The sequence below is a fragment of the Oncorhynchus clarkii genome, chromosome 2, assembly GCF_045791955.1.
Source record: "Oncorhynchus clarkii lewisi isolate Uvic-CL-2024 chromosome 2, UVic_Ocla_1.0, whole genome shotgun sequence".
Taxonomy (NCBI): domain Eukaryota; kingdom Metazoa; phylum Chordata; class Actinopteri; order Salmoniformes; family Salmonidae; genus Oncorhynchus; species Oncorhynchus clarkii.
Genome location: NC_092148.1, coordinates 77,342,698 through 77,363,942, shown reverse-complemented (window position 1 = coordinate 77,363,942; position 21,245 = coordinate 77,342,698). Strand labels below are relative to the sequence as shown.

The window sequence follows — 21,245 nt, the reverse complement described above, 5'->3', positions numbered from 1 at the left end:
GCTGCCACCACCATGCTTCACTGTAGGGATGGTCTTTCAGGGTAATGAGAGGTGTTGGGTTTGCACCAGTCATAGAGTTTTCCTTGATGGCCAAAAAGCTCAATTTTAGTCTCATCTGACCAGAGTACCTTCTTCCATAAATTTGGTGAGTCTCCCACATGCCTTTTGACGAACACCAAACGTCTTTGCTTATTCTTTTCTTCAGGCAATGGTTTTTGTCTGGCCACTCTTCCGTAAAGCCCAGCTCTGTGGAGTGTACGGCTTAAAGTGGTCCTATGGACAAATACTCCAATCTCCGCTGTGGAGCGTTGCAGCTCCTTCAGGGTTATCTTTGGTCTCTTTGTTACCTCTCTGATTAATGCCCTCCTTGCCTGGTCTGTGAGTTTTGGTGGGAGGCGCTCTCTTGGTGGCAGGTTTGTTGTGGTGCCATATTCTTTTCATTTTTTAATAATATGTTCAAAGTTTCAGATATTTTTTTACAACCCTATAGTGATCTGTATTTCTCCACATATTTGTCCCTGACCTGCTTGGAGAGCTGCTTGGTCTTCATGGTGCCCCTTGCTTAGTTGTGTTGCAGACTCTGGGACCTTTCAGTACAGGTGTATATACACCTAGATTGCACACAGGTGGACTTAACTAGTTATGTGACTTCTGAAGGTAATTGGTTGCACCAGATCTTATTTAGGGGCTTCATAGCAAAGGGGGTGAATACATATGCACACACCACTTTTCTGTTTTTTTTTGTTGTTTTTGTTTCACTTCACCAATTTGGAACATGAAATCCAAATAAAAATCAATTTAAAATTACAGGTTGTAATGCAACAAAATAGGACACACGCCAAGGGGGATGAAAACGTTTGCAAGGCACTGTATGTAAATGTGATTGTTTTGCTTTGGCATCATGGGGTACTGCAAATAATTATTTCCGAATGCACTGTATATACACACGACTCACATGAGGTCAGGTCTGTAGCGGTGGATGAGGGAACACAGGGCCATGCCACTCTTCCAGGACATGGTGAGGTCGGTCACACTGACTTTCCTGTAGCCCTCTGTCTGTCTCTGACACCAGTTCAGCAGCTTGCTGGAGCGAGCGATGGACTCTGGGAAAGGAAAAGCAATAAGTGACTAGTGGATGATAACATGTTTGGGACCAGGGCTTAGGGTGTTTTAGACCAAACAGTCAGAAGTTTTGCTCTTTGGAGTGTTCATACAGTCATTGAACACTGGTCACTTCAATAATGTTTACATACCGTTTTAACCACTTTATATATAGTGGGGCAAAAAAGTATTTAGTCAGCCACCAATTGTGCAAGTTCTCCCACTTAAAAACATGAGAGGCCTGTAATTTTCATCATAGGTACGCTTCAACTATGACAGACAAAATGAGGAAAAAAAATCCAGAAAATCACATTGTAGGATTTTTTATGAATTTATTTGCAAATTATGGTGGAAAATAAGTATTTGGTCAATAACAAAAGTTTCTCAATACTTTGTTATATACCCTTTGTTGGCAATGACAGAGGTCAAATGTTTTCTGTAAGTCTTCACAAGGTCAATTAGAATCACCACTTTATTTTAAGAATGTGAAATGTCAGAATTATAGTAGAGAGAATGAATTATTTCCGCTTTTATTTATTTCATCACATTCCCATTGGGTCAGAAGTTTACATGCACTCAATTAGTATTTGGTAGTATTGCCTCTAAATTGTTTGAAATACATCCACAGGTACACCTTCAATTGTCTCAAATGATGTCAATTAGCCTATCAGAAGCTTCTAAAGCCATGACATCATTTTCAGGAATTTAACAAGCTATTTAAAAACACTTAGTGTATGTAAACTTCTGACCCACTGGAATTGTGATACAGTGAATTATAAGTGAAATAATCTGTCTGTAAACAATTGTTGGAAAAATGACTTGTGTCATGCACAAAGTAGATGTCCTAACCGACTTGCCAAAACTATTGTTTGTTAACAAGACATTTGTGGAGTGGTTGAAAAACGAGTTAATGACTCCAAGTGTATGCAAACTTCCAACTTCAACTGTATGTACGTATGTATGTATATATGGTACCAGTCCAAAGTTTGTGTCATTTCACCATCCCGTTAATGACCAGGTTAGTGAACATAAAGTATATCAAATAAAATCAGTCCATCCAGCAAGTCACATGACATCATGGCAGTTGCTAGTTTCTACGGTTAAGGACTATTATGAAGGAATCGTCAGATGGTCATGCATTTGGACCTAAACCATTAATGATATTACCTTGGAAATGCTTCTCAAGCAGGTTATGGTCTAGGTTGAAAGCAATTCATTGTTACATTTCGGTGATTGTAATAATGTCCAGGTCCCAAAAACAAGAGACTTTGAAAAACAGACATGAATGACAATTAAATAATATGAGCTAAACTAAATAACTGAATACATTTGCTATGAAACATCGTATAGCTTATTCGAAACACTACTTACCATTTCGGGTGAGCTTGGGTGTTGACGAGGTCACTACATTCTCCATTTCGATACGCATTTCGCGGCTTGAATCCCCTGTGTCAATGAGGTGTTGTACCTGACAACAACAGAGTGGGGTGGGATTTCACATAAGACATCTTCCATAGGTCATGGCTACTGCCAGGAGTTTTTGCTGAGCATGCATCTGGGCTGAAAAAAACTCTGCTTCTTAGTTATGTTTTGAGCTGCTGCCCTCCAGACGGAGTTTAAGGGTCCCACTGTTCAGTAAGAATAGGAACAAGGCAAGTTTCATTCCATCAGCCACCAGACTGCTGAACAGTGGGATATAGGACAGATGCAGGCCAAACACACGGTCAGACAGTAGGCCGCAGAAACTTTGAATATGTGAAAATGTAGATGTGTGACTTGTGTACTAACTTTCCAGTTTTACATACTACATGTAATAATATTACATGTGTTGTGTTTTTGAATGTATAATTATTTATGTTTTACCTTTATTTAACTAGGCAAGTCAGTTAAAGAACAAATTCTTATTTTCAATGACGGCCTAGGAACAGTGAGTTAACTGCCTTGTTCAGTGGCAGAACGACAGATTTTTACCTTGACAGTTTGGGGATTCGATCTTGCAACCTTTCGGTTACTAGTCCAAAGCTCTAACCACTAGGCTACCTGCAGAATGCTGACATCACACAATGAAATGGACAATAAAGTATATCGCATCGTGTGTGTGTGTGCGCCTCTCTAGTTACGCAGACACAGGGTTTTCATTCACAAGATGGTTAGGTAGTCAGGACAAATGTTAGGTAGTCAGTCCTGGCCCTACTCAAACTGGATATCATACACAGAGCATTGTGGGTACTGTAGTTCATCATGTTACAATCACACAGTCCTATGATGTCAGTGTATACACTACCTGGTTGGGCCTGAGGAAGTGGAGGCTGATGTTAGGGTAGCGCGTGGTGGGATCCACACTGTAGTGGCTGAAATTTTTACTGATGTTCTCTGGCGTTGTCTGAGGCAGCAGGCGATATATGCTCTCCCTGAAAAAGAGGAGACCATGGTTACAGAATTATAGAAGGCAACAGAACAGAGGATTCAAAATATTCCATTCAGAGCTCCAGAGGCTCTTCTTCCATTACAACTACAGGAGGGGCAGACAGTGAAGCACTCAGAGATAAAGCACTCAGAGATAACAGTGTGTCGAGGGTGTGTGAGTGTATGAGAGAGAGAGGGATAATGAGTATGTGTGTGAGAGTGTGGAGTGTGCGAGCGTGAAATTCTGACATGCGAGTATAATGTGCGTGTTATGACATGTCTGCTCCCTCACCTCTCAGCCAGCACGTCCAGAGGGGTGTTTCCCTGGGCCCAGCTCTTCACCATCCAGCCCGAGTCCATGGCTGCCAGGAACCCCCGGGCTATACCAGTGCCCATGGGCCAGAAGGGCTAGAGAGAGGGACAAATACACTAACATGGTGAACTCCGAAGTAAGCATACAGAGAAGAATAAAATCTACTTAAACAATACACCTTTTTTTAAATATATATGTAGGTATATATGTATACATACATACACATTTTTGTTAATGTAAAATTGCCTGTTTTAAGTAAGTAAACGTCAATCCACATGTCATCCTTGATAACTTGAATCTCTCTCTCGATTCACTGTAATTTCTCCACACACATGCTCACGCTTTACTCCCATTTGTATACACAAGACAGTCAGACACTACCTTATCCAGAGTGACAGACAGAGTATATCTTCTAAGTGAGGCTGAAACACCCTCGGCCCAGTAGCCTTCCTCACCTCCAGTAGACTGTCCCCCACCAGAGACACCAGTAGCTGGCGTCCATTGCGTTGGCGCACGAGCGCCGCATTTTCTGAGGCGTACATGCAGGTGAAGTCGAACATGGCCACATCGGGCTGTCCGTAGTGGTTGATGGCAAAGTCCAGAGTGGGCAGCTGGTGGTTGGTGGAGAAGTCTGCGGCCTCGCGGGCATAAGAAAGAAGAGCCTCCTGGTCCACGTTAGCCCTAGACAGCAGCATCTCTGTGTCTGCATAATCCTGGAGAAGACTGGGAGGTTAGAAGGCTCAGATGACTGGAGGACTGAGAGACACTAAGGATAAGAGACTGCATGTAACATGGCCTGTCACGCAAAGAATGGTGCATGACATCCATGCAGTGGTATTTGGAAATGGAAATATTTTACACAGGAGGTTATCCTTGACCACCAAAGCAGTTCTTTCATTTCAAATCAAGCCAATGTCATTCTGAAGTAATATTGAATTTAATAAACATAGGGCCATTTAAATGTCTTTCATTCGTACTAGAACAATCTAAACACCAACATAGTCTATAATACCCAACTCCCAGCTACTGTGTGTAGCGAGACGCCTATCGATCTCCAGAATGTAGCATCAAATCAAGGCCTGCTTGAACCTGTTTGGGCTAGGGGGCAGCATTTTTACTTTTGGATGAAAAGCGTGCCCAGTGTAAACTGCCTGCTACTCAGTCCCAGATGCTAATATATGCATATTATTAGTAGTGTTGGATAGAAAACACTCTGAAGTTTCTAAAACTGTTTGAATGATGTCTGAGTATAACAGAACTCATATGGCAGGCAAAAACCTGAGAAAAACATCCAACCAGGAAGTGGTAAATCTGAGGTTTGTAGTTTTTCAACTCAGCCCCTATTGAAGATACAGTGGGATGTTGGTCATCTTGCACTTCCCAAGGCTCCCACTTGTTGTCAACAGTCTTTAGAACATTGTTTCAGGCTTCTACTGTTAAGGGGGGCTGAATGAGAGGGGAATGAATCAGAGGTCTGCCAGAGAGCAATGAGCTGGTCACGGGCATTCACATGAGAGGTAGCTCGCGTTCCATTGCTTGTCTACGGACAAAGGAATTCTCCGGTTGGGACATTATTGAAGATTTATGTTAAAATCATCCTAAAGATTGATTCTATACTTCGTTTGATATGTTTCTACGACCAGTAATATAACTTTTTGTACTTTCCGTCCAACCTTTCCGCTGGACTTGCACACATGTTTGGATTTGTTTACCAAACGCCCTAACAAAAGGAGGTATATGGACATAAATTATGAACTTTATCGAACAAATCAAACATTTGTGGAACTGTGATTCCTGGGAGTGCATTCTGATGAAGATCAAAGGTAAGTGAACATTTATAATGCTATTTCTGACTAATGTTGACTACACAACATGGCAGATATCTTTTTGGCTTGTTTGGGCTCTGAACGCTGTACTCAGATTATTGCATGGTGTGCTTTCGCCGTAAAGTTTTTTTAAAATCTGACACAGCGGTTGCATTAAGGAGAAGTTTATCTAAAGTTCCATGTATAATAGTTGTATCTATTATCAATGTTTATGATGAGTATATCTGTGAATTGACGTGGCTCTCTGCAAAATCACTGCATGTTTTGGAACTACTAAACATAACATGCCAATGTAAACTGAGATTTTTGGATATAAATATGCACTTTATCGAACAAAACATACATGTATTGTGGAACATGAAGTCCTATGAGTGTCATCTGATGAAGTTTAGTGATTCACTTGATCTATATTTCTGCTTCTGTGACTCCTCTCTTTGGCTGGAAAAATGGCTGTATTTTTCTGTGACTTGGTGGTGACCTAACATTATCGTTTGTGGAGCTTACGCTGTAAAGCCTTTTTGAAATCAGACACTGTGGCTGGATTAACGAGAATGCTATCTTTAAAATGGTGCCTAATACTTGTATGCTTGAGAAATTTGATTTATGAGATTTCTGTTTGAATTTGGCGCCCTGCAATTTCACTGGCTGTTGGCGAGGGGTTCCGCCCCGTTCCCAGACAGGTTAAATTACTGTTTTGAAAGAGGGCGGTGAGAGGCACATTCTTTTCCTTCCCTGGCTAGGCTGGGCCGGCACCGCCAGGCTGACTGACTGGCGAGATGGATGGGTGGGGAGGAGCAGACAGAGGATCTGAGAGGGTGTTGTTCTCTGATTCATGGTGCTGGGTGGAAGTGTGGACCCGACCCAGCACTCGCCCGCCCGCCTGCCCTTTCCCAGGGGCAGGATGGAGCAGTAAAAAGAGACTAGAGAGTGATTTCCATTGCTATAAAAGGACCTCGCTTGGAAGTCTGTAATCTTGAAGAAAAGAGTGTGAGCAGTAGGGGGTCTGTCCACCCACACCCCCATTGCAACACACACACAGGTCATTAGGGATTATGCAAACTTGGCAGGCGTGGAGACGGGCGACCCCGTGTGAAAACAGTGAAGTCTGAAACACAGGACATAGTGTGTCCACTCTCACGTCCCCCCTCAGCCTACAGCCTGACCCAACTCATCAGGGTCATATTCATTAGTGCACACTTGTAGCAAAACTTTTGCAACTGAAATTGTTTGTCCATTTTCTTCCCTTTGATGGCTAATGACTACGACCCAACACAAGACCTACAGTGCCCTGTTCAGCCCTTCAACTGTATTGCCCTGATTATGACTGCTGATGAAAACTCAGTCAGTGCTAATTAAATTATCCAATTTATCAAAATTATCAAAAGGGTAACAATTCCTAACTTTTTGAATGCCTTGGTAACAATTTTGATATGGTTTGCAAAACATTACCAAACACCTACACCCCCCACGGCTTTCATCTCAAAGGGAGATAGAAATGCAGTGGGAACCGTTACTGGAACATGAAAGCTGAACTTCTAAGAGATGTCATAATGTCCTAAAAGCTTGTGACTGATTTCCTGTGGAAAGTGCCCAGTCTAGTCAAAGGAAACAGCAGTGTTCTGAAGTGAAGTGTTGGGAGTGGGGCACAAACTCATTAAATGTGGTTGAGCTGGTGGTTTGTTCCTGGCCCAGTTTTGGCTTGGTCCTTTGACAGGGAGGAGGCACACATAAAGTGTGTTTGTGTATGAGAGAGAGACAGCTCCAGATGTGTCTCTCTCCCCCTCTGCGACCGCCCCTTTGATCACTCACATGCAGAATGACTCCCTTCTCCAGCAGGCTCTGTTTCTTGGCAGTCATGACAAAGTAGTGCGTGTCATCCTTGTAGTAGACAATGTTTTCTAGGTCAATTCCTACAGAGTCAATAGAAAGAGAGAGTTTTGTTATTTACTTTTGGAAAACCAAGGTTGTTTCTATGGCTATAGCTGCTCCTACAGCTCCTCTATTGGTTGTCTTTGTTAGGGGAATGAGGACAAAGTTGGCGATGACACGACCCAGGAGACAAAACTAAAGGCCCATATAGACAGGACTAGCTCAGCGCCAAGCTCTCATGGCATGGGATCAAAATGTTTCATTGAGAAATGTGAACAGATTTCAGTTCCCCAATCAAGAAGTGCCTCTTTGTTGACATTTTCCCTAATCCATAGATGAACCATGCAGATAGAAACTGACGCGGCTCAGAGATGACGCATGGCAACATAAAACTATTCCTAGGTGATACACTGCTCGGCTATTCATTTATCTACAGTTCCTTCAGAAAGTATTCACACCACTCAAAGAGGTGACTTTAAAACAGTTACAGAGTTTAATGACTGTGATAGGAGAAAACTGAGGATGGATCAACAACATTGTAGTTACTCCACAATACTAACCTAATTGACAGAGTGAAAAGTAGGCAGCCTATTCCAAAACATGCATCCAGTTTGTAACAACGCACATATTTTCAAGCATAGTGGTGGCATAGTGGGTATTCTTGTAATCGCTATGGAATGGCGAGTTTTTCAGGAAAAAAAAAAAAATGGAATGGAACTAAGTACAGTCAAAATCCTAGAGGAATCCTAGTCTGCTTTCCACCAGACACAGAGATTAATTCACCTTTCAGCAGGACATTAACTTTAAACACAAGGCCAAATATACACTGAGTGTACAAAACATTATGAATGCTCTTTCCATGACATAGACTGACCAGGTGAATCCAGGTGAAAGCTAGGATCCCTTATTGATGTCACTTGTTAAATCCACTTCAAATCAGTGTAGATGAATGGGAGGAGACTTTTACACTTGAGACACCGATTGTGTATGTGTGCCATTCAGAGGGTGAATGGGCAAGACATAATATTTAAGTGCCTTTGAACGGTGTATGGTAGTAGTTGCCAGGCGCACCGGTTTGTGTGTCTCAAGAACTGCAACGCTGCAGGGCTTTTCACGCTCAACAGTTTGTGTGTATCAAGAATGGTCCTCCACCCAAAAGGACACCCAGCCAACCTGACACTATGGGAAGCATTGGAGTCAACAAGGGCAAGCATCCCTGCGGAATTCTTTCGACACCTTGTAGAGTCCAACTCAATATTAGGAAGGTGTTCTTAAAGGGACATTTCTAAATGTTCAACATCATATTCATCATCTCCAGCTCCAATAAGTGTTTCCAATGACATCATCAACCAGTTAGTAGACAATTAGAAGGCAATGCATACTCATAATGGTTAAAAATCACACAATGCACACTGATGATGTAATTGGACACATGGTCTTATTTTACTACAAAACATTTTTCTTTCATGTTTTGTACACTCAGTGTTCACTGGAGTTGCTTACCAAGAAGACAGTAAATGTTCCTGAGTGGATGAGTTGCAGTTTTGACTAAAATCTGTTTGAGAATCTATGGCAAGACTTGAAAATGGTTGTCTAGCAATGACTAACAACCAATTTGACAGAGCTTGAATAATTTAGAAAATAATAAATGAGCAAATATTGTACAATCCAGGTGTGTAAAGCTCTTAGAGACTTACCCAGAAAGACTCACTGCTGTAATCACTGCCAAATGTGATTCTAACATGCATCTACTCAGGTGTGTGACTACTTATGTAAAGTAGATTGCTAATTTATTGAAAATGAAATACAGCTAACATTTTGAAAAACATGTTTTCACTTTGTCATTATGGGGCATTGTGTGTAGATGGGTGAGAAAAAATATATATTTAATCCATTTTGAATTCAGGCTGTAGCTTGTGGAACAAGTCAAGGGGTATACTTTCTGAAGCCACTGGATGTGTATCACCTAAATCTAGAACAATGTGTAACATTTTACTAAAAGCCTAGAATTATAATGCTTTATAACTTGTTATAAGCACCTATGAGCCTTTATAACATCATATAACAAGGATTATTACATGTTATCTCTGCCTATGGCAAAATTACTGACCCGTGGCTTCCCGGAGGTCCTGGAAGAACTTCTGGTTGAAGATGAAGGCCACTCCACTGATCTCCTCCACCTTGGCCTCGGCTGTGGTGTTCCTGTTGATAAAGTTGGCTGTGATGGCGATGGCCAACTTGCCTCGGAACTCCTTCCTCCTGAACCCTGTTTGGAGGAGAGGAAGTAGACAGGATGTAAATGTTAGACGGGGACAGTGACATTATGTAGACAGTGAATGCCAGTGTTCTTTGTTAGGTTCAGAAATGAAGAGAACATTTCCTTGTATTACACACTACTCACATGTTTATAAAAGGAGAAATGAAGGTGGCGCTTGTTAGGCTTTGATGCACACTGTCATTGACTAACTATCAATGTAACTGCAAGACTTTTTAATAACCTCATGTAAGGTTGCAGGCTGAGTACGGACACTGTATGAAGTGACTACTGGCTAGCCCTGAGGGAAACTGTTTCCCTCCTCTCTAGAGAGAATCAGACACCAGCAGCAGCAGAGGAGAGGGGTCAGAGCAGTCCACACACTACAGGGCTCCCAGTGCTGCTGAGGGATGTTAGATCATACAGGAAACAGACAGCCAATTCACAGGTTCCTGCTCCGCTCCAGTGAGAGGCCACGGAGGATTGCTCTCTGAAGATGGATGGAATGAGGGAGGGCCGGGGAGACTCACATCACATGTGCACAACATGAGGCAGGAAAAAAAGGAGTGAGAGAGGAAAAGAGAGAGGGTTGGACCCGTAAACCAACCACAGGTGTGTTTTTGAGGGCTTCAGTTCTCATGGTGTTTTACACAACTCATTTGGAAACATGTGTTTCTTAGTGGCTTTTTACCTGCCAGCGTGTTTCTTCTTCCGTCTGCCCCAATGATGACGTCAAACTCCAACTCGTTGACTGGGTGTGTCCTGGGGTGGACCTCAGCCCTCCACCCTATCCCTGCAAAAACACACCATGGGAAAAATGAGCAAGACAAGACATGTAACGTTCTATTATTTAGCATATGGTTTCACTGAGAACCATGAGGGATGAGAGAGAGCTCTCTGTTAGCACTGTAGCATACAGTAACATGAACACATTGCCCTTCCTTGTTCCCATAAATGTTTGGATGAAGAGCAGGCATGTTATATGATATGGGTCTTAATGCAGTCATTAGAGCAGTCACTTCACAAGGGTCTTACTCTCGTTCTCCTGGTCCTCGGGGGGCTCGATGAGACCCTTGAACTCCACATTGACGTGGATCTCGATGCCCAGGAGCAGGGCCACCTTTAGCAGCATCAGTTGGAGCTGGCGGATACCTGCACAGAGAGTCAGACAGATTAGAGGAGAACATTTATTAGCCTCAACAACTGAAAATACCACAATGTTACAGCTGATCTATGGTCCTGGAAAGCACCAGAAGTCTTCTCCTCATAGATGATAATGCTGTACACAGTAAAACATGAAATAATTTTCTAAAAGACAGAGTAGGAAATTAGAGTAGGATAGTCTTATCCACTCACTGATATGGTCGATGGCTCCAGCGCAGAACTTTCCGTGGAATTTCTTTGCCCCGAGGCCCCTGAGGTCCTGGATGGAGAAGGGCCACAGGTGGAGCACGTTGTTCCTGGAGAAAGCATCTCTCTTCTCCAGCAGCACCACCTTGGCCCCCAGAAAGCCCAGCTCGATGGCCGTCCGCAGGCCACATGGTCCCGCCCCAATGATCAGACACTAAGGATGTGGAAAATATAGCATACACAGTACTAGAGCTGGCTGATATTAAGATATTATCGAACACTGGAGATATCGATTAAAGCAAAATATTACAATATTCAACAAGGGCAAATAGACAATATTACAATGTGGATATGAGCACAACCCTATTATATATAGAACAATTATCTCTGAGGTACTTTGAACAAGGATATGAGACAGAAAAATAGTCACACCTTAGAGTTGACACATGCTCGTCCCTTCTTGTACTCCTTCTGGCCTGCCCGCTTGTCTAGCTTAACCCAGAGTGCCTTGGCCTTCCAGTAGTTGAGCCTGGACTTGAGCTTGTGGTAGAAGATCCGGTACTCGCAGGGCTTGAGATCCAGATGGTCACAGAGCTCCTGGAAGGCCTTGAGCGTGCCTTTACAGGTGGAGGCCTGGGTGAAGCGGTCAAACATTACGTGGGCAGGGTTCACCCGCTCTCCTGTGGTGGTGAAGCCTCCAGGATCCCCCATGGTCCCCATGGACCTGCAACCCTCTCAGGGGCCTCTGGTCAGGCCCCAGCCCCTGGCTCTAGCACGCCCTCCGCTCTGGTGAGGCCTTTAGCTCCCTGCCTCAAGCATCTTCGTTCTGTCAGGGAGCGAGAAGACAAGCACAATTATTACTGAGTTAGGGTAATGTCTGCATATTTCACAATGTCATCAAGACCCATTACTGAGGCTGATTTGGAACTTCCTTTTTTTTTTTTTAACTAGGCAAGTCAGTTAAGAACTTGTTCTTATTTACAATGATGGCCTACACCGGCCAAACCAGGGCCAATTATGTGCCACCCTATGGGACTCTCAATCACGGCCGGTTGTGATACAGCCTGGAATCGAACAAGGCTGTCTGTAGTGACGCCTTAAATGATCTTCAATAGGAACTTGCTGGACATACCACAGGTGACAGTGTAGACTCTCTCCTTTATGCTGTTCTATTAATAGTCTAGAAAAAGGAGTGATCCAGCAGGATCTAATGGGATATCATGTTCCGTTCCTGCAGGATATCAAGTCCACTGCATCATAAACAGGGTATGGAAGATTGGCCTAATCAGCTATAAATGCCAGAACATCAACAAAATATCCATAGGCTGATTGTTGTCATTCAAATTCTCATGTACAATCTAGCTGATCAGCCTTTGACTGACCCTTCCTTGCCTTTCCTCTCATCACAAGCATCAGTTGTGACTGTGAGCCATTATGTTGGTGAAATCCCTCTGTGATCAATTACAAGACAGCCTTTTTGACATAAATGCAATGCTTGCAAGGGAGGTAGCCTACCTAGCTAGCGAACCAAAGAGTGGTTACCTCAGGTCTTTGTTGCAGTGCCAGTGTTTCCTGACTGTTTTTTGCTGACTGTTTGCTGATTGGTGAGGGCTTCTGTGGCCACAGGACCTTAACCCTGTTATCTAGGAATGAGGCCATTGCCACCAGAGACAGGAAGTCCACTGAACACACAGGCCAAACAGGAAAAGCAACAGGGGCACCAGTGAGCATGGCACGCTGCTCTCAGTGGTACAGGATTTCAGACTCTGAACACAGGAAGTCTTTCCTTCTGTCATCCAAAAACATTTGAATTAAAAAATTAAAAAAATAACTCCCATTCATTCAGCTTGTGGTGGTTTAATGGAATCAACAGTAGGCACCCGGCAATGTCTCTTGTTTATGAATGTTCACTTTCCTCTGTTCCATTTGTTAACCTGCTAAAACATGCAATGTGGTTTTAAAATGGTCTTGGTCTAGCCCTTTCACCTCAGGGGAGAGTTCCCTCACACATGTTGGTGTCTATAAATCAGCTGTCAGGTTTGGAATGCCTCTCTGTCTACTCTCTTCAAGACTGGATTAAAGTGCAGACTGTGCCCTTTAAAAACACCCATAAGCCGACATGCTAAAAAAATGGAGGAAGCATGAGCAATGCAAACTGGTCAGCAGTGAATGAAAGGAAACAGCTCTGTACTCTACTCGGTTTGATCCAACCATTTTTTTGAGCAATTGATGAGTTGGTGGGTTTCAGATTTCCCAACCTTTTCAGGTTTTCACTCTCAGAATCACACTTTTTTCATAGAAAAACACAATTGGATGTTCTGGGTAGGCTACACAACAATGCTATATAGGAAATGTAGTTTATTTTTTAATTGTATGTACCTACCCTTTAATTCAAGTACACATTCACCTAGCACTGTTGTTTTGTTAGCTGTGTTTCTGTAGCTCACATGTATTTTTAATTTTTTAATTTCACCTTTATTTAACCAGGTAGGCTAGTTGAGAACAAGTTCTCATTTACAACTGCGACCTGGCCAAGATAAAGCGTAGCAATTCGACACATACAACAACACAGAGTTACACATGGAATAAACAAAACATACAGTCAATAATACAGAAGAACAAAAGAAAACAAAAAGTCTATACACAGTGAGTGCAAATGAGGTAAGGAAATAAATAGGCAATGGTGGCGAAGTAATTACAATATAGCAATTAAACACTGGAATGGTAGATCGGCAGAAGATGAATGTGCCGGTTGAGATACTGGGGTGCAAAGGAGCAAAATAAATAAATACCAGTATGGGGATGAGGTAGGTAGATAGATGGGCTGTTTACATATGGGCTAAGAAACAAAGAGATCTTCTGTTGAATCTGACAATTAATCTTAATGGTTGTACAGTCGTCTCAAATAAAACTGTGAAGGACCTCGGCGTTACTCTGGACCCTGATCTCTCTTTTGAAGAACATATCAAGACCATTTAAAGGACAGCTTTTTTCCATCTACGTAACATCGCAAAAATCAGAAACTTTCTGTCCAAAAATGATACAGAAAAATTTATCCATGCTTTTGTCACTTCTAGGTTAGACTACTGCAATGCTCTACTTTCCGGCTACCCGGATAAAGCACTAAATAAACTTCAGTTAGTGCTAAATACGGCTGCTAGAATCCTGACTAGAACCAAAAAAATTGATCATATTACTCCAGTGCTAGCCTCCCTACACTGGCTTCCTGTCAAAGCAAGGGCTGATTTCAAGGTTTTACTGCTAACCTACAAAGCATTACATGGGCTTGCTCCTACCTATCTCTCTGATTTGGTCCTGCCGTACATACCTACACGTACGCTACGGTCACAAGACGCAGGCCTCCTAATTGTCCCTAGAATTTCTAAGCAAACAGCTGGAGGCAGGGCTTTCTCCTATAGAGCTCCATTTTTATGGAACGGTATGCCTACCCATGTCAGAGACGCAAACTCTGTATCAACCTTTAAGTCTTTACTGAAGACTCATCTCTTTAGTGGGTCATATGATTGAGTGTAGTCTGGCCCAAGAGTGGGAAGGTGAACGGAAAGGCTCTGGAGCAACGAACCGCCCTTGCTGTCTCTGCCTGGCCGGTTACCCTCTTTCCACTGGGATTCTCTGCCTCTAATCCTATTACAGGGGCTGAGTCACTGGCTTACTGGGGCTCTCTCATACCGTCCCTGGGAGGGGTGCGTCACCTGAGTGGGTTGAGTCACTGATGTGGTCATCCTGTCTGGCGACGAGTATGAAGCGATGGCCAACCAACGAGAATGTACAGGTCGCAATGGTGGGTAGTGTATGGGGCTTTGGTGACAAAACGGATGGCACTGTGATAGACTGCATCCAGTTTGTTGAGTAGAGTGTTGGAGGCTATTTTATAGATGACATCATCGAAGTCGAGGATCGGTTGGATGGTCAGTTTTACGAGGGTATGTTTGGCAGCGTGAGTGAAGGATGCTTTGTTGTGATATAGGAAGCCAATTCTAGATTTAATTTTGGATTGGAGATGCTTAATGTGAGTCTGGAAGGAGAGTTTACAGTCTAACCAGACACCCAGGTGTCCACGTATTCTAAGTCAGAGCCGTCCAGAGTAGTGATGCTGGACGGGCGAGCAGGTGCGGGCAGCGATCGATTGAAAAGCATGCATTTAGTTTTACTTGCGTTTAAGAGCAGTTGGAGGCCACGGAAGGAGAGTTGTATGGCATTGAAGCTCGTCTGGAGGTTAGTTAACACAGTGTCCAAGAAGGGGCCAGAAGTATACAGAATGGTGTCGTCTGCATAGAGGTGGATCAGAGAATCACCAGCAGCAAGAGCGACATCATTGATGTATACAGAAAAGAGAGTTGGCCCGAGAATTGAACCCTGTGGCAGAAGTAGTTGGTAAACCAGGCGAGGCAATCATTTGAGAAACCAAGGCTGTCGAGTCTGCCAATAAGAATGTTGTGATTGACAGAGTCGAAAGCCTTGGCCAGGTCGATGAATACGGCTGCACAGTAATGTCTCTTATCGATGGCGGTTATGATGTCGTTTAGAACCTTGAGCGTGGCTGAGGTGCACCCATGATCAGCTCTGAAACCAGATTGCATAGCAGAGAAGGTATGGTGGAATACGAATGGTCAGTAATCTGTTTGTTAACTTGGCTTTCGAAGACCTTAGAAAGACAGGGTAGGATAGATATAGGTCTGTAGCTGTTAGGGTCTAGAGTGTCACCCCCTTTGAAGAGGGGGATGACCGCTGCAGCTTTCCAATCTTTGGGAATCTCAGACGATACGAAAGAGAGGTTGAACAGGCTAGTAACAGGGGTTGCAACAATTTCGGCAGATCATTTTAGAAAGAGAGGGTCCAGATTGTCTAGCCCGGCTGATTTGTAGGGGTCCAGATTTTGCAGCTCTTTCAGAACATCGGCTATCTGGATTGGGTGAAGGAGATATGGTGGGGGCATTGGCGGGTTGCAGTGGAGGGTGCCGGGCAGTTGACCGGGGTAGGGGTAGCCATGTGGAAAGCATGGCCAGCCGTAGAGAAATGCTTATTGAAATTCTCAATTATAGTGGATTTATAGTGGATTTATGTGATGGAGCTTACAACACAAATGCCCACTGGATTAATGCAAATAATCCTGATATGATTCTGCCAGGTATGCTAGGACAGCAGAGTCCCTGCCCATCTTCCGAAAACATCTGAAACCCTACCTCTTCAAAGAGAAGCCCACGGCTGTTTTATTCATTCAATTTCTATGGCAGAACATGAAGTCAGAAGCGTACATGTTACTATTCAAAACGGATAATACGGTGACCGCGGTCATTTGGCTGGCCAATTACAGTCATCCAAAATTCCATGACCATCACAGCACCAGTGGTGGCAACAGTTTACAGTGCCTTGCGAAAGTATTCGGCCCCCTTGAACTTTGCGACCTTTTGCCACATTTCAGGCTTCAAACAAAGATATAAAACTGTATTTTTTTGTGAAGAATCAACAACAAGTGGGACACAATCATGAAGTGGAACGACATTTATTGGATATTTCCAACTTTTTTAACAAATCAAAAACTGAAAAATTGGACGTGCAAAATTATTCAGCCCCTTTACTTTCAGTGCAGCAAACTCTTTCCAGAAGTTCAGTGAGGATCTCTGAATGATCCAATTTTGACCTAAATGACTAATGATGATAAATACAATCCACCTGTGTGTAATCAAGTCTCTGTATAAATGCACCTGCACTGTGATAGTCTCAGAGGTCCGTTAAAAGCGCAGAGAGCATCATGAAGAACAAGGAACACACCAGGCAGGTCCGAGATACTGTTGTGAAGAAGTTTAAAGCCGGATTTGGATACAAAAAGATTTCCCAAGCTTTAAACATCCCAAGGAGCACTGTGCAAGCGATAATATTGAAATGGAAGGAGTATCAGACCACTGCAAATCTACCAAGACCTGGCCGTCCCTCTAAACTTTCAGCTCATACAAGGAGAAGACTGATCAGAGATGCAGCCAAGAGGCCCATGATCACTCTGGATGAACTGCAGAGATCTACAGCAGAGGTGGGAGACTCTGTCCATAGGACAACAATCAGTTGTATATTGCACAAATCTGGCCTTTATGGAAGAGTGGCAAGAAGAAAGCCATTTCTTAAAGATATCCATAAAAAGTGTCGTTTAAAGTTTGCCACAAGCCACCTGGGAGACACACCAAACATGTGGAAGAAGGTGCTCTGGTCAGATTAAACCAAAATTGAACTTTTTGGCAACAATGCAAAACGTTATGTTTGGCGTAAAAGCAACACAGTTGAACACACCATCCCCACTGTCAAACATGGTGGTGGCAGCATCATGGTTTGGGCCTGCTTTTCTTCAGCAGGGACAGGGAAGATGGTTAAAATTGATGGGAAGATGGATGGAGCCAAATACAGGACCATTCTGGAAGAAAACCTGATGGAGTCTGCAAAAGACCTGAGACTGGGACGGAGATTTGTCTTCCAACAAGACAATGATCCAAAACATAAAGCAAAATCTACAATGGAATGGTTCAAAAATAAACATATCCAGGTGTTAGAATGGCCAAGTCAAAGTCCAGACCTGAATCCAATCGAGAATCTGTGGAAAGAACTGAAAACTGCTGTTCACAAATGCTCTCCATCCAACCTCACTGAGCTCAAGCTCAGGAATGGGAAAAAATTTCAGTCTCTCGATGTGCAAAACTGATAGAGACATACCCCAAGCGACTTACAGCTGTAATCGCAGGAAAGGTGGCGCTACAAAGTATTAACTTGAGGGGGCTGAATAATTTTGCACGCCCAATTTTTCCGTTTTTGATTTGTTAAAAAAGTTTGAAATATCCAATAAATGTCGTTCCACTTCATGATTGTGTCCCACTTGTTGTTGATTCTTCACAAAAAAATACAGTTTTATATCTTTATGTTTGAAGCCTGAAATGTGGCAAAAGGTCGCAAAGTTCAAGGGGGCCGAACTGTAGTAGCAGCGGTGTGCCACAGCTAAATTAATACAGGGGGAAACACTGCTGACCTAGGACCTGTTAGTGTCAGACAAGACTAGATTGTGAGGCAGGTACATGGGCTCCAAATCGCTGTTTCGCACCCTGCCAACTCCTCATCGCTGTCAAAACAACTAGGCTCTGGATTTGGCTCTCCCTCCCAGCTCTAGAAGAGCAGCACCGGCAGAGGTGGCCTCTCCACATTGGCCCCCTTATCCCTTTGCTCAACACCACCTCCATCCCTAAATACCTCAAAGGGCTCCTTGAGAAGGCTTTCTGCACCTGTGGGTTCAGTCTGTGTGGGTTCACCTGCATAGGTGGACTGGTTTAGTTCCTCCCTGTAACTTGGATAACCTCTGAAATATACCAGCATCAGACTAGAACTATATAGTAGAACTATGAACCAGGAAGTATCTATTTCTGGGATTCTCATTTCATACAAGGTGTATGTTTCCTCAAACTGAATGTAGTGGAACTTCAAAAACACCTCTGGAGTTAGTCCTCAAGTTCCAAAAATAAATCTCGGCTGAAAACAGGGGGTCAGAATAAGACTTTAAACAGCACATGAGAGGGGAGAGGAGAACAGTCCCACTACTGGAACACTGAGGTCAAGAAGAACCAGAAAAGCAGAGTAAACATTTCCCAGATTTCAGTGGACAAAGTATCTTGGTCTCCTTGTTTGCTCTGGCAGGACAATATCACCCTTTTGAGACTGGCTGGAATTGAGCCGAGCCTGAAAGTTAACTTTAGAAGCGCTCACTGTGGTAATTCCCCACACTGACTCACTGCTCACAGGGACCAAAGGATTTACTCTCAAGGTCCTGGAAACCCAAACCGCAAGGCTCTAGTCTGGAGGAGGACACATCATGCGAGACCAGAGGAGGAGCAAGGAGCACTCCCCCAGAATTACAGCTCCCTGGCACACTTCACCTCACTACAACCCAGAAATGACTCAAGTTTGTGCAGGGTGGGGGGGGTTTGCTGGGTGATTCAAGCCAGACAGTCAACACAGGATGTGCCATGTCACCGGTGTGCAGTATGCTAGTGTGCTTCCAGAGAAGCCTATAATTAGATGTGCTAGAGCAATGTGGATACTCATATTATCCTCGCCACAGGAAATGCTATGCATGCATCTCTGTTACATAGTGTATGCATAAATAAAACTCAGCACATTAAGAACTAGCCTATCACATTTCAGTGTCGGGAACTTTTACGGCACCAATTACGAATGGGAGAAGGGCATTGACATTAACAAATCATGGACATTATAGAAATAGCTAAGTGACATCAAGAGTGAGATGCAATGCAAACAAGTCAAGCTTTTCTCAAGATGAAGCCTGTGAATCAATATGTTTATTGTGTAGGCCTATTCAGGTGTCCTTAAATCAAACCCCCAGCACAGTGTTTGTATGGGTAAGAAATAGAGGTTGACCGATTAATCGGAATGGCCGCTTAATTAGGGCCGATTTCAAGTTTTCATAACAATCAGAAATATGTATTTTTGGACACCGATTTGGCCGATTTTTTTTTTGTTTACACACCTTTATTTAACTAGGCAAGTCGGTTAAGAACACATTCTTATTTTCAATGGCGGCCTAGGAATGGTGGGTTAACTGCCTTGTTCAGGGGCAGAACGACAGATTTTTACCTTGTCAGCTCGGGGATTCAATCTTTCAACTTTACAGTTAACTAGTTAACGCTCTAACCACCTGCCTTACATTGTACTCCACGAAGAGCCTGCCTGTTACGCAAATGCAGTAAGAAGCCAAGGTAAGTTGCTAGCTAGCATTAAACTTATCTTATAAAAACAATCAATCATAATCACTAGTTAAACTAGTAATATCATCAACCATGTGTAGTTATCTAGCGTGTCCTGTGTTGCATATAATCGATGCGGTGCGTATTCGCGAAAAAGGACTGTCGTTGCTCCAACGTGTACCTAACCATAAACATCAATGCTTTCTTAAAATCAATACACAGAAGTATATATTTTTAAACCTGCATATTTAGCTAAAAGAAATCCAGGTTAGCAGCCAATATTAACCAGGTGAAATTGTGTCACTTCTCTTGCGTTCATTGCACGCAGAGTCAGGGTTTGTGCAACAGTTTGGGCCCCCTGGCTCGTTGCGAACTAATTTGACAGATTTTTTTTAAAAACGTAATTATGACATAACATTGAAGGTGGTGCAATGTAACAGGAATATTTAGACTTATGGATGCCACCCGTTAGATAAAATACGGAACGGTTCCGTATTTCACTGAAGGAATAAACGTATTGTTTTTGAGATGATAGTTTCCGGATTCGACCATATTAATGACCTAAGGCTCGTATTTCTGTGTGTTATAATTGTCTATGATTTGAGAAAGCAGTCTGACTGAGCGATGGTCGGCACCAGCAGGCTCGTTAGCGTTCATTCAAATAGCACTTTCGTGCGTTTTGCCAGCAGCTCTTCGCAATGCTTCAAGCATTGCGCTGTTTATGACTTCAAGCCTATCAACTTCCGAGATTAGGCTGGTGTAACCGATGTGAAATGGCTAGCTAGTTAGCGGGGTGTGCGCTAATAGCGTTTCAAACGTCACTCGCTCTGAGACTTGGAGTGGTTGTTCCCATTGCTCTGCAAGGGCAGCGGCTTTTGTGGAGCGATGGGTAACGCTGCTTCAAGGGTGGCTGTTGTCGATGTGTTCCTGGTTCGAGCCCAGGTAGGAGCGAGGAGAGGGACGGAAGCTATACTGTTACACTGGCAATACTATAGTGCCTATAAGAACATCCAATAGTCAAAGGTATATGAAATACAAATCGTATAGGGAGAAATAGTCCTAAAATTCCTATAATAACTACAACCTAAAACCTCTTAACTGGGAATATTGAAGACTCATGTTAAAAGGAACCACCAGCTTTCATATGTTCTCATGTTCTGAGCAAGGAACTTAAATGTTAGCTTTCTTACATGGCACATATTGCACTTTTACTTTCTTCTCCAACACTGTGTAGTTGCATTGTTTAAACCAAATTGAACATGTTTCATTATTTATTTGAGGCTAAATTGATTTTATTGATGTATTATATAAAGTAAAAATAAATGTTCATTCAGTACTGTTGTAATTGTCATTATTGCCAATGACTGGAA

General features: G+C 43.1%; 1 protein-coding gene across 11 annotated transcripts in view; it reads right to left on the bottom strand.

Annotated features, from left to right (window-relative positions):
- The window catches only part of LOC139374107 (protein-methionine sulfoxide oxidase mical3a-like), a 112,885-nt gene that overhangs the window by 65,208 nt on the left and 26,432 nt on the right, over window positions 1-21,245 (bottom strand). For all 11 annotated transcript variants that reach the window (XM_071115161.1, XM_071115174.1, XM_071115114.1 and 8 more), the window contains exons 2-12: window positions 11,552-11,945; window positions 11,126-11,333; window positions 10,805-10,921; window positions 10,461-10,562; window positions 9,626-9,781; window positions 7,456-7,556; window positions 4,276-4,533; window positions 3,800-3,915; window positions 3,386-3,512; window positions 2,473-2,569; window positions 956-1,103 (exon numbers count right to left, since the gene is read on the bottom strand). In XM_071115161.1, the coding sequence (XP_070971262.1) occupies window positions 956-1,103; window positions 2,473-2,569; window positions 3,386-3,512; window positions 3,800-3,915; window positions 4,276-4,533; window positions 7,456-7,556; window positions 9,626-9,781; window positions 10,461-10,562; window positions 10,805-10,921; window positions 11,126-11,333; window positions 11,552-11,839 (1,718 nt within the window). In that variant the 5' untranslated portion in view covers window positions 11,840-11,945. The remainder of the gene's footprint in view (window positions 1-955; window positions 1,104-2,472; window positions 2,570-3,385; window positions 3,513-3,799; window positions 3,916-4,275; window positions 4,534-7,455; window positions 7,557-9,625; window positions 9,782-10,460; window positions 10,563-10,804; window positions 10,922-11,125; window positions 11,334-11,551; window positions 11,946-21,245) is intronic.